This window comes from Carassius gibelio, chromosome B20 (genome assembly GCF_023724105.1).
Source record: "Carassius gibelio isolate Cgi1373 ecotype wild population from Czech Republic chromosome B20, carGib1.2-hapl.c, whole genome shotgun sequence".
Classification (NCBI taxonomy): Eukaryota; Metazoa; Chordata; class Actinopteri; order Cypriniformes; family Cyprinidae; genus Carassius; species Carassius gibelio.
Genome location: NC_068415.1, coordinates 27,188,413 through 27,201,424, shown reverse-complemented (window position 1 = coordinate 27,201,424; position 13,012 = coordinate 27,188,413). Strand labels below are relative to the sequence as shown.

The 13,012-nt window shown below is 38.5% G+C and overlaps 1 protein-coding gene across 1 annotated transcript in view; it reads right to left on the bottom strand.

The window, feature by feature from the left end:
* Positions 1-354: 354 nt before the first annotated feature.
* Positions 355-13,012, bottom strand: part of nt5dc1 (5'-nucleotidase domain containing 1) — a 58,322-nt gene continuing 45,664 nt past the window's right edge. Inside the window, exons 7-12 of the mRNA XM_052586272.1 lie at positions 12,297-12,471; positions 12,094-12,191; positions 11,299-11,420; positions 10,714-10,893; positions 3,437-3,599; positions 355-2,587 (exon numbers count right to left, since the gene is read on the bottom strand). Of these exons, the coding sequence (XP_052442232.1) occupies positions 2,481-2,587; positions 3,437-3,599; positions 10,714-10,893; positions 11,299-11,420; positions 12,094-12,191; positions 12,297-12,471 (845 nt within the window). The 3' untranslated portion in view covers positions 355-2,480. The remainder of the gene's footprint in view (positions 2,588-3,436; positions 3,600-10,713; positions 10,894-11,298; positions 11,421-12,093; positions 12,192-12,296; positions 12,472-13,012) is intronic.

Here is a 13,012-nt window from a genome sequence, read left to right as displayed (position 1 = left end):
AACTAGTGTAGGCAACAAACACACAAAAACATATGTACACATTATACATTTTCACAGGACCTAAGAGATTTCCTCTTATATATTCTTGTAAATTTGAATCCACCATCCTGATTGTAATAATAATAATAATAATAATACAAATAAAAGATCTTGTTAGGTCTAGGTGTCAACTATTCAAATAGAATATAACTGAATGTTTATCATTTATATTCAAATGAAATGCATTTCTTTGCATCTACCTTACCCATCTCCTTTAAATAGAATAAAACATTTGTGCTGTTGAATGTGAGCAATAAGCAAAAACTGCATAGTTTGCAAATACGCAGTGGCAATCAGGAGCATCAACACATGAGATTTCTTAAACACTTTTATTTTATCTGCACATATGAACACTTTCCCTGCACCTCAATAAACAAGCACTAGTGCTACTCACGACATACAGGAGACTTTTTTTTTCTTTTTTTCAGAAAAGTAGGTCATGCTTATGATGAGGGTTTCCATACGTCTGTACTCATGATGAAGCTGCCAAGTGTCACTTAATACTCTGATTTATAACACTGTACCATTTTTTATGTAAAATCCATAACAGCCTCCCAATGCAGAAACCTCATCAGAGCACACAACATAAAAACATCTATTCCACTTACATTGTTTTAAACAAATCATTATTAAAGCTCAGGGCCAGCACACACATGAAACAAATAACAGGTTTTGGGTGAGAGATGTGCCCTGACACATAAAACCACTGAATGGGAGGGTAAAGCTTGGCACCATTCAACACCGGTCCTGCACATGACAGAAACTGACTGTTTACACTGACTATCACCCAACAGCACAATATATTTTTACACAATATGTTTCTATAACATTACATACACAGAAACAAATCACCTCTCTTCATTCAGTAACAATGAAGACCTGAAACGAAAGGCATTTACAAGGAATAGTTCACCACTAAATGAAAATTCATTCTTTACTAACCTTGTGTTGTTCCAAACGTGAATGACTTTCTAAAACAAACATAGACTCTTAAATATAAAGGTGCTTAAAAGGTTCTTAACAGCGATGCCATAGATGCACCAATTTTTGGTTCCAAGTCTGTCTTTGAAGAAACATCTCTTTCGAACCTTTTTATAATCTAAAGAACCTTTTTTCGCCACAAAGAAACTTTTGTTAAACAGAAGGGTTCTTCAGGTGTTAAGGCTCTTTCTGAAACCATTTAGACAAAATTCTATGGCATCGTGAAGCACCTTTATTTTTAAGAGTGTAGGACTTGTTTGCTATATTTCCTGTCTTCCGATGTGAGGAACAGACCAAAATGTGAGTCCTTTTTCACTGATAAACTTTTCCCGTCAGTGAGCCATTAGCCTGAGAACTGCTGTAACTGGATCATCAAGTCTGCAAGTTAAACAAATCAGTCTGACTGTAAACACATCATTGAGAAGATCGGCGAGAAAAGAGCCACCTCAATGATCCAGTTCTTGAGTTCAGCTGACTAAATCCATCAACTTATGCATGGGCTCTTTAGCTAACAACTCACTGGAGGAAGAAATGGTCAGTAAAATAACAACTTGTGGCATCAGAAGACTTGAAATGTAGCACATTAGTCACACAGACTAGTTTCCTGTGTTCTTCTTACAAATTTTAAACTGTTGCTGTATAGAAAGAGCTGCATGAAGATTCTTCAGCAAAGCCTTTATGCTCCATCAACAACTCAGTGGTTTGGAACAACACGATGGTGAATAAATACCAACAATTTTTTTTTTAGTTTTGGGTAAACTATTCCTTTTATTACTGGCGCTTGGAAGTATGACGTCCATTTCTCCATTTATTACAAGAACATCTGCAGAATACAGTAAGCTACAGTAAGCTAAAGTATTGAAATCATAATCAAATGTTGGAAAGTAAAACAAACCGGCCCAGGTCTGAACCAGTTACAAAACCTGCAGGTTACCACCCTCTCAAAACACCAGCCAATCATGAAAAGAGCAAAGAACTCATGGCTGTTTCTTGATTGCATGAATACTCAATATCATTTGTGCCTTGCTTTCCTCAGAAAGCATTTACAACAGCTGCAAGTACAAATCCTCTTGAGGTCATATAACATTCCCTTCATAAAAACAGGACAAAACAAAACAAAAAAACACACATAGCTCAAGGGAAAGCTATGTTTTCTTTTCTCTGTACACCATTAAAAGTAGTTTAATGGTAGTGGGAGCACAATACACTGTGACTTCCTCCTACATCCAATGATCAATGTACAGATATTCAGCATGTTTACAGACACAACTTCATACTGTGGATGCTGTAGTGATTTGGGAAGGGGTGAGAAGAAAATACACAGACAGTGCTCTGGGTGTTACATTCACACAGCTTTATCACTGATTGGACGAATGGATGGTCTAGCTCTGAGGTGAAGCTCCAGAACGTAACGATGAAACAATCTCTTGGTCTATGCTCACAGGTGTGAGGGTTTGGGGCTAGTTCTCTTCCCATTTGAGCAGTGAGTCTGGAGGTCTGGGGTAATAACCTGTCGTGACGGGCCTATCCGAAGAGAATCTCTGGAACTTAAAGTCTAGAGGAAGATCTAGAGGAGAGATGGAAAAGGTGGAAGTTTTACAGACAAACTACATGTACAATTATAGGGCCAATAAATATTTACACTGAACAAGTCTTAAGACTGAAATATTTAATTTTAATATGTATATAAAAAAAAGGCCCTAGATGGTCAGGGACAATTGCACCAATTAAAAAGATGCATTTTAATGCCAAATAAGAATACGTAAAGTAATAGAGTAATGATGACTTATGATATTGCTGAATAAATTATTTTGCCTTTCAGAAACAAGTTCTTAATGGGCTAAATTATATAAATGTACTGATAATCTAATCAGACAAAATAGTTTAAATGTAATAAAATTTAATATTATTTAGAAACACCATAAATAATGTTTTGTAGAAAGGTCAATATTTGCAGTGTTAACCAGCATCAGGCCTGAACCAGTAATTTTCCACAGTTACCAGGGGAGTATTCGATCTGCAAAGTCACAAAGTCACATTTGGTGCTTTGTAACTTTGCAGACTGATTACATGCAGAAATACAAACAACACACAAAAAAGAAATATCCCCTGGAAGTTTTAAGTCTTTGATTAGTCAATTAAGAAATTAAGATTAACCAAACTCTACAAAAGATACTAAAAGTCATTTAATTCTCATTCTCCCATGCTGAGGTTAAGATAATTGTCATAAAATGACAACGCTGATGATATTAAAAATCTGAAGCTTTTCGGTTACAATTTTAAAACAAAACAATACGATTTTGAAAGTTACGATGTACCATGATTAATTATTTATGACTGTGCACCATTTCTAATTCATAAAAATTTACTTTTTTTTCAATAAATGCAAACTGGGATATAGGTTTAATACACTTACCTGCAATAGCCTCAATGCTGGGTATAGCCATGGTGCTGTATGTGTGAATACTGTGGCAACACCAGGTGAGCCTCCGTGTTTCCTCTCCTTCATTCTTTTGCACATCCACAAAATATGAGCCCCACTGGTTTGATACAGCTGAAGGAGATTTCATTCCTTGATCCTAAGAGAAAGATTATAAGAAAGGCAAACAAAAAGAGAGAGTGAGAGAAAGAGCACAAGGTCAGTCAACCTTGAAAAACCCATCTGTGCAGCATCATGCATAATTCTATATAATTCAGCATTCTCAATATTGTATACCGGAGAGATTGTGTTGAGATTCGTGTGATATAGTCTTTTACTTAAAAAATGGATCAAAGGTACGTTCTCTTCTGAAAAAAAAAAAAAGTTAACTGAAACAAAAGAAATAAACCTGTGACAATAGCCAGTTGGAGTGCCCACAAATTCTGCTAGAGGGAACTTCACCCTGTACCTTTGCCATTCACACCGAAATCCATTTCCTATAAACCTTTTCCTGGACTCATCAGATCTCATCATCAGTTCACAGCTGTCTTTTATTAGTATTAGTAGTAGCCCTTTATTGTTACTAATCACAAGTACCAGCGAAATTAGCCATCAACCTGTCCATACATACATACATACATACAATATGAATATGCTCCTATTGGGAGTACAGTGTGAGAACAGAAAAAACACATCAGCAACAAAGCACATAATCAATACAAACACAGAACTTTGCAAATGGGGACGGAAATTGGGGGGGTTGAGGTAATCCAGCGCAGGCAAGCAGCCATCCAGTCCATCTGTAGAAGTCTATAGAAGGAACGCAAGAGCATCTCACTGCAGGTAGATGTCTTCAATGTCCTCCACGGAAAGAGCCGACAGACACACGACCCGCCATCTCTCCCACGCGTCCATCGTGTAGCCAGCTGCGAACGTTCCGGCAGGGCAGTCAGTTTCCCCTGAACCCAAGCTTCTCGTCGAGAACATGGTGTCAATTGCGTTGAGAGACCAGTCAACCAAATCAAATCAATGTTTTCCAGTTTTGGAGAGCAGTGCATAATTAGGAGGACTATAAAGATTACACTCACACATCGCTGTTTACTGTTAGCCTGTAATGTTTTCTGGTCTTCTGTGTTGCCTTGCCTTAGTGTTTTTGTTCTTGTATTATTATCTTTTTTTGATTGAGACTGGCATCAAATGTGGAAGATCCAACATTATTGTCTGTCTGAGCTGCGGGCATAGCAATGTGCTCATTGGGCATAGCACGTCTCTCTCAGAAATAGTCACATGCTCTCCGTCTTAGCTGTGATGGCTAGGGCCATTTTATGAGTTTGGGCCTCACACACACCATCACAGTTCCTGAGTTTAGCCCAGAGAGGGCTTCTGATATAGAGTTTAGCCTAGAAAATGCTTCTGTTTCCAAGTTTAACCCAGAGGTTGCTTCTGATTCAGAGTTTAGTGGAGAAAGGGCTTCTGTTCCCGAGTTGAGCCCAAAAAGAGCTCCTGTTCCTGAGTTTAGCCCAGAGAGGACTTCTGTTCCAAAGTTAAGCTCAGAGATGGCTTCTGATCCCGAGTGTAGCCCAGAGAGGACTTATGTTGAGCCAAACAAGGGTTTCTGTTCCCAAGGTTAGGTCAGAGATGATTCCAGCCCCTGACCACAGCCCATGTACCCCCCCCCCCAGTCTTGTCTGCTTCAGCCTCTGAACAAAGATCAGTGTTCACTCCAGCCCCTGACCTTAGTCTAGTAATGTCTCTGACCCCTGACAGTAATCTAGTTTTGACTTCAGTTCCTGAGTACAGTACAAAGCTGGCTCTAATCCCTGAGCCCACTCCAGTCCATTAGTCTGATCCAGGACCAGATCCAATCTATGAATCGCTCCAGAGTCCCCTCTAGTCCCAGAGTCCCCCCCTAGAATCCACCCTATTTCCTGAATCCATTCCAGAGCCTGCTATAGTTCCAGATTCCATTTACGAGCCTCCTCCAGTTCCAGATTCTGCTCAAGGTCCCTCTGAGGTGGCAACTTCCATTGCAAAACCTCCCATGGTGGTGATGTCCACTCCAGCTCCCACTCTACCCAAAACGCTAGGAATTCTCTGTCACCTCTGATCCAACCACGAACACTATTTTTGAACTATCCCTGTATCCTGGTGCTTTTGTTGTTGCACCGCAAGTGCCATCTCTGAACTCTGTGTCTTTTAAAGATCCTGTTGCTACTGCTCCAGAACCTCCAGAGGTGGCAAGGGTGTTCACTTAAGCTCCTCTTGACAGGGGTGCCCATTTATGAACTCTTCTCTGTCCTGATGAGGTAATTGAGACCTTTAGTGAATCCCGTCATACCAGTCTTGGCCAAAGAAGCTGTTCATGAACTCTCAGCTCTGCCTGTTATGGAAACTGCCTCTGAATTCACTCAAGGAGGCCAAGAAGGCTACCTGTGAACTCTTTGTTTGTCCTGCAATGACTAAGGTGGTCTGTAATTCTTAACACTTAGATTACCCTGTCATGGCTAAGGAGGCTATTTCCGAGCTCTTCATCTGTCCTGTCACGGCTATAGAGGTCATCTGTGAACTCCCTGCCTGTCCTGTAATGGCTATGGAGGCAGTCTGTGAGCTCCCTGCCTGTCATGTAATGGCTATGGAGGTCATCTGTGAACTCCCTGCCTGTCCTGTAATGGCTATGGAGTCAGTCTGTGAGCTCTCTTACTGTCCTGTCATGACTAAAAAGGCAGGTCCTGAACTCTCCCTGAACTCTGCCCTATAACGGAATCACAGAAGCTGTCTCTGAACTCTCTAAACTATTTTGTCATGGCCACGAAAGCCATTTCTGAATCTCTGATTATCCTATTACGTTCTAGGAGGCAGTTTATGAAATCGCAGCCAGTCATCTTTGAACTCTTTACCTGTCCTGTCACGATCAAAAGGTCTGTCCCCGAACTCTCTGCTCACCCTACTATGGCCAAAGATGCCATTTATGAACTCCCTGATGGTCCTGTTATGTTCATGGAGGCAGTTTATGAATTCGCATATTGTCCTGTCACAAACAAAGGGGTCGCCTTTGAACTCTTTACCTGTCCTGTCATGGTCGAAAGGTCTGTCCCTGAACTCTCTGCTCCCTCTGCTATGGCCAAAGATGCCATTTTGAGGTCTTCTGCTAGGTGATTATTTCAGTGTTGCCTTGCCTTCCCTTAGTGTTTTTTTTAATCATGCACTATTAATAATTTTGTGATTATTTGCTGCCTACCCTGAACCCTGTCTGTTGGATTACTCTTTTGGACTGCATTTAATTTAATTGTTTGTTAAATAAATAAATAAACAAACTATATAAAAATACCAAAGAAATTTTTTTTTATAAAACTTATCTTCAAAAAGTAAATTTAAAACTAAAACTGGTCTCACTTCATTACATTTTCTTTTCATAACAATCAACCAAAGAGTAAAGAGTCCTAGAAGAGATCAAGCCATCAAAGTCTGGCCTCTGACATAAGAGTTAAAGGACATGATTTTGAGATCTGAAGCAAACTATTTCTCTCAGCATGTTGTAAAGATGTAAGCCTAACTGAACAGAAGGACATCAATAGAATGAAACTCTATGATCTAAAAAAAAAAAGGAAGCGTTTGATCAGAAATTCCCATAGTCTGACAGAAAAAAAAAAACTTGCATAGCACTGGCTTTGTGACTTTTTCTAAGAAAAGGGAAAAATTTACCACAAAATACAAATCTAAGACGTCAATTGGTTAATTCCCCAATACAAATTTACCCCTTATCAGCACTTCTTTTAAACAAGGCTTTTAAAAGTATCAGTATAATAAAACTGAGCATAGTAAATACTGGAATAAATTTTTTGCATAAGCAGTGAGTAAATGTCACTGTGGTCACTGAAACGAAATAGCAAAGAAAAAAAATTGAGTTGTGTAAAATGTGTCATTGTCTTAATCTAAGTGCATGGTTAACCTTGTGCATGATTTAAATTGCACATAATTCTACATTTAAATGGAGAAAATGTTAATCTTGTCTAGTTGAGAAAATGTAAAGTGGAGTCTTTTTTTTCCTGAAAATGTACAATTCTACTAATCATGTATACTTTCGGAAACACTTTCTTTTTTAAGATGTCCTTGATACATGTACTTACTACAAACCCAATTCTGAAAAAAGTTGGGGCACTGTACAAATTGTGAGTAAAAAAGGAATGGAATAATTTACAAATCTCATAAACTTATATTTTATTCACAATAGAATATTGATGGCATATCAAATGTTGAAAGTGAGACATTTTGAAATGTCATGCCAAATATTGGCTCATTTTGGATTTCATGAGAGCTACACATTCCAAAAAAGTTGGGACAGGTAGCAAAAAGAGGCCGGAAAAGTTAAATGTAGATATAAGGAACAACTGGAGGACAAATTTGCAACTTATTAGGTCAATTGGCAACATGATTGGGTATAAAAAGAGCCTCTCAGAGTGTCTATCAGAAGTTAAGATGGGCAGAGGATCACCAACTCCCCCAATGCTGTGGACATAAAATAGTGGAGCAATTTCAGAAAAGAGTTTCTCAGAGAAAAATTGCAAAGAGTATGAAGTTATCATCATCTACAGTGCAATATCATTCAGAGAGTCTGGAATAATCTCTGTGCGTAAGGGTGAAGGCCGGAAAACATGCATCTCTGATGGTATGGGGTTGCATGAGTGTGTGGCATGGGCAGCTTACACATCTGGAAAGGCACCATCAATGGTGAAAGGTATATCCAAATTCCAAACATATGTTCCCATCCAGACCTCGTCTCTTTCAGGGAAGATCTTGCATTTTCAAACATGACAATGCCAGACCACATACTGCATCAATTACAACATCATGGCTGCGTAGAAGAGGGATCCGGGTACTGAAATGGCCAGCCTCCAGTTCACATCTTTCACCCATAGAAAACATTTGGTGCATCATAAAGAGGAAGATGTAAGACACTTGAGCAACTAGAAGCCTAGACAAGAATGAGACAACATTCCTATTCCTAAACTTGAGCAACTTGTGTGCTCAGTCCCCAGACGTTTGCAGACTGTTATAAAAAGAAGAGGGGATGCCACACAGTGGTATACATGGCCTTGTCCCAACTTTTTTGGGATGTGTTGATGCCATGAAATTTAAAATCAACTTATTTTTCCCTTAAAGGGGGGGTGAAATGCTATTTCATGCATACTGAGTTTTTTACACTGTTAAAGAGTTGGATTCCCATGCTAAACATGGACAAAGTTAAAAAAATTAAGTTGTACGTTTGAAGGAGTATTTTTGTTCCCAAAATACTCCTTCCAGTTTGTCACAAGTTTCGGAAAGTTTTTTTCGAGTATGGCTCTGTGTGACGTTAGATGGAGCTGAATTTCCTTATATGGGTCCTGAGGCACTTCTGCCGGAAGAGCGCACGCTCCCGTATAGCAGAGCAGAGAGAGGCTGTGCACAGACAATCACTGATCAGAGCGAGAGCGTCGCGAAAGTCACAAAAGAAGTGTGTTTTGGTTGCCAGGGCAAGACAACCCTGCACAGATTACCAAAAAAAACAGCATTAAGGGACCAGTGGATGGAGTTTATTTTTACAGAGCATCAACGGAGTTGTGCAAGTGTTTTTGTTTGTTCCCTGCATTTCGAAGATGCTTGTTTTACAAACAAGGCCCAGTTTGACGACGGATTTGAGTATTGTTTATTTCTTAAGGATGATGCAATCCCAATGAAAAAGGGTCACGATCGTGTGTTGGAACTGCAGGCGGTGAGTAAAACTGCTTCAAATATCTCTGCCTCCTTGTTAGTGCGTCCCCTCCCATGCCGGAGACCCGGGTTCGAGCCCCGCTCGGAGCGAGTCGTTGCTGCTGCTGCTTTCGTTCAGTTTCAGCCTCGGGATCTGATTCTGGATCATAAATAAACGGCTGAATCTGACTGTAAGCCATGGTTTGTTTTGGATGATGGGTTTTCCCTCAAGGTAATGTCACAGCTTCCACATGCTCTCAATGCAAAAGCCTAGTGGCACTCGTGATTCTTTAGCTCCGCCCACACGTCACGCCTCCAGTCGGTCGTGTTTTTCCGGCAAAAATCGGTACAGACTATCTTTCTCTTATGAATATAATAAAACTAAAGACTTTTTGGATTTATGAATGATGCAGTACTACTCTATATGTACTCAAGATTAACAGGATATTGAGTGAAAACGAGCATTTCACCCCCCTTTTAAAATGATACATTTTCTCAGTTTAAACATTTGATACGTCATCTATGTTGTATTCCGAATAAAATATTTAAATTTGAAACTTCCACATCATTGCATTCTGTTTTTATTCATAATTTGTAATGTCCCAATTTTTTTTGGAATCGGGTTTGTATTATAACGATAAATGATGCATAATTTACATGCAAGTAACCCCAAACCAAACCCTAATACTAATCCTAGCCCTAACCATGTAGTAAGTACATGTAGTTAATTAACATTAGTTGTTATATATATCAGTACTTAAATGTATAATTACACTAGAACAAGGACAAGTTAAAATAAAGTATAATTAATTGTAATTATATTCTAATTATTTAAAGTCATAAAATAAAGTATAATTAAAATTAATTAATTGAGTTGCATTTGTTTACCAGTAATTGCTCCTTAATTAAAGGACAACTTTAGCAGAGTAGCTTGAGTCACTCTTAAATATCAAACGAACATTTTAGACAGTTAACTTTCCAAAGACCAGGAAAAATTATTAGAGAATATTTTCAGTGAAAATGTAGAAATTGTAAAATACATAGATGTAAAATATATACAATAAATCTCAAATTATAAACCCTAAATGACATAGTAAGGGGATGAGTGAAGTAACAGCTGTCTACAAAAAGATTTCCTCAAAAATGATATTTCTGCTGTATAAACACATTTTTACAAGAACATCTACCATCTTTCCTGTAATTCTCCACTTCCTCCTTCCTGCTAACTGCATTTCCTGTCAGTGGTGTCTGTATAAAAGAACATCTGATTGCAAGCAGATTCATGCTGCTGTTTTTCAGATCTCTGATAAAACATTCAAGATCAAAATATATGTATTTTTATTGGAATTACAAGCATAATTCAGTTACACAAAAATGTAACTAAACTGAACAAAATTTGATATTTGATGTTGCTTTAAAGAAACAGATATACTGTATATTTGTGCCACAAACAGATGAGCACATAATGCCAACTCATAGCATCTCTGAAGATGGAGCATGGAAAAGATCCTGAGCTTGACTAAACAGAAACAGCCTTTCACTCTCACCTCAAACTTGCCCTTTTTTTCCACCGGGCCTTCACTCGGAGTGGGGCTGTTACAGGGGGTCGCGTTAGCACGTGGAACGCCCTCCCCCTCCATCTCCTCCACAATCATCACCGTCTCCCACTTTCCAAAGCTGCAGGCCGGGAACATGTCTGAGCGCATGCTGTCTCCGAAATACACCACCTGCATCAGATAAGACACAGATCAGTGCACACACACACACACATGCTGACACACATGCACACATTTGTGATGCTTAAATGATCATGAAAATAACATTTAAACAGTCGAAATGTCACAAAACTTAGATTTTTAGGTATTCATATTTGCATGTTCATAGTACTTTAGTGCATATACATTAGCATTCTATATTGACTTATCAAAGATATATTCATACATTTGTAGCAAAGCCATAACCAATAATAACATATACATATTATATATACATGTTACCGTCATACAAGTGGATATTTCATATTTCAATCATTATAGTCTAGGAGTGGGATTCTTTAAGCACCTCACGATTCGATCCAGTTCTGATTCTGGGAATGACGATTCAATTCTAAAACGACTCTCAGCCTACATTACCTTGGGCTCAGTTTTGTTGGTCATGTTCTTCAGAAGTTCATGTAGATGAGGCCAGTTGCCCTGAGAATACCATCCAGGCTTTTCCAGAGATGGCAGTCCTTCACTTTCTTCAACATCATCCACTATTAAGACAGAGATGAGAAAGTGTGTTATATTTCAGAAACGCTGAAAGAAATTAAACGTTTGTGCATATATATTTTGAAGACTACTGTAAGTTCTATGCCTGAGATCAATCTTCTTACTACAAAAATAACCAACTGTAAAAACTATTACCCTGTTTGTGAAAATAAGGCGTGCTGTTGGAGAATTTAGAAAATAATGTAATTTCTATAGTTTATGTTTTATATGAGTTGAAAAAGCTGGGTCCATTGAACTAATGGCATGAAATCCCAGTGCCAAAATAACCCCAAAACATCAGTACCTCGACTTGAATTGTGAACAGATCAAAACAATAACAAGAAACACACCACAACAAAGGCAAACTAAAACCCTGAGAGTCGCAGAAACGCAGCGTATCACAAGCATGACTTGGGTTAGGAACAGAGAACTGATTCTAATTTAGAACTGGCTCCATTAAAAGAGGAAAAAAAATCATGCAGCCAAACAATTTTCATCAAGTTCAGTTGTTTGTGTGTCTTGAATGAGGGGAACCGCTTTAGCAGAAGTGTGAATTTGAAGGCTGAACTGACAGACTAATAATACAAAGACAAAAACATCGTTCTGCACTTCACTCACAACATACAGCTTTACTGCAGTCAGTTTCAGAAGCACGGGGAACATCTGTGAGATCCTCACCCAGATTTCTGAAGGGTCTCTGCTGTGGAACCAAAGAGAAGAATCCAGGCTTCAGAGCATTAGTGATAATGATGTCAAACAGCTCCTCAAAGTCCGATCTGCAAGAGTGAGAAATTATTGTATGGAGATATTTGAAGGGCAAAATCTCTGTATTGCCCCAGTGCTAAGAGTTGATATTTGATGAGCGAGCGTATGGTGCTCACCCGAGTATGTGCTCACACACGAGCCGGCAGTAGTCCGAGTGTGAGCTGGTGATGAGCAGCAGGATTTTACCGCTGTTCTTCATGCTCCTCAACCAGGTCTTCACCGCATCGGAGCAGGGCTGCAGGTAACGGCCAGGACACTGCTTCACACTGGGGAAATACGTCCCTGCGTCCTCTAAACACAGTCAGGAAGAATCACAGGCCTCAAACACAGCGTCGCTTTGAGGATTTGTTTTTTTTTCAATTGTCAGAAAATGATGGATATGTAAATTCAACATATGTACACACCTTAATCAGTAGAGGAAACTGAAATAACTTTAGGCATCACACAGAATTACTTAATAGAGTAATATTTCTATAATTAGTTTAAACAAAAAATACAACAAATAATAGGACTTTCATAATAGTTATTAGAACAAGGCATCACATTTATAGTAGCATGAAATTAAAAGACTAACTAGCAACAATATAGTTTAGATCAAACGTAAAATATATTTACTCATATCAAGCATAAAGATTAAAGAAGATGTACAATTATTAAACAAGTATTTTTTTTTTAAAGATAAGAAGCTTATTTTAAGAACATATATGCTCATCGAGGCTTCATATATTGATATATATCAGAAATCATTCTAATATTTTGATTTGCTGCTCAAGAAACATTTATTGTTAAAATCAATGCTGAAAACAGTCGTGCTGCTTCTTTCAATTCTTCA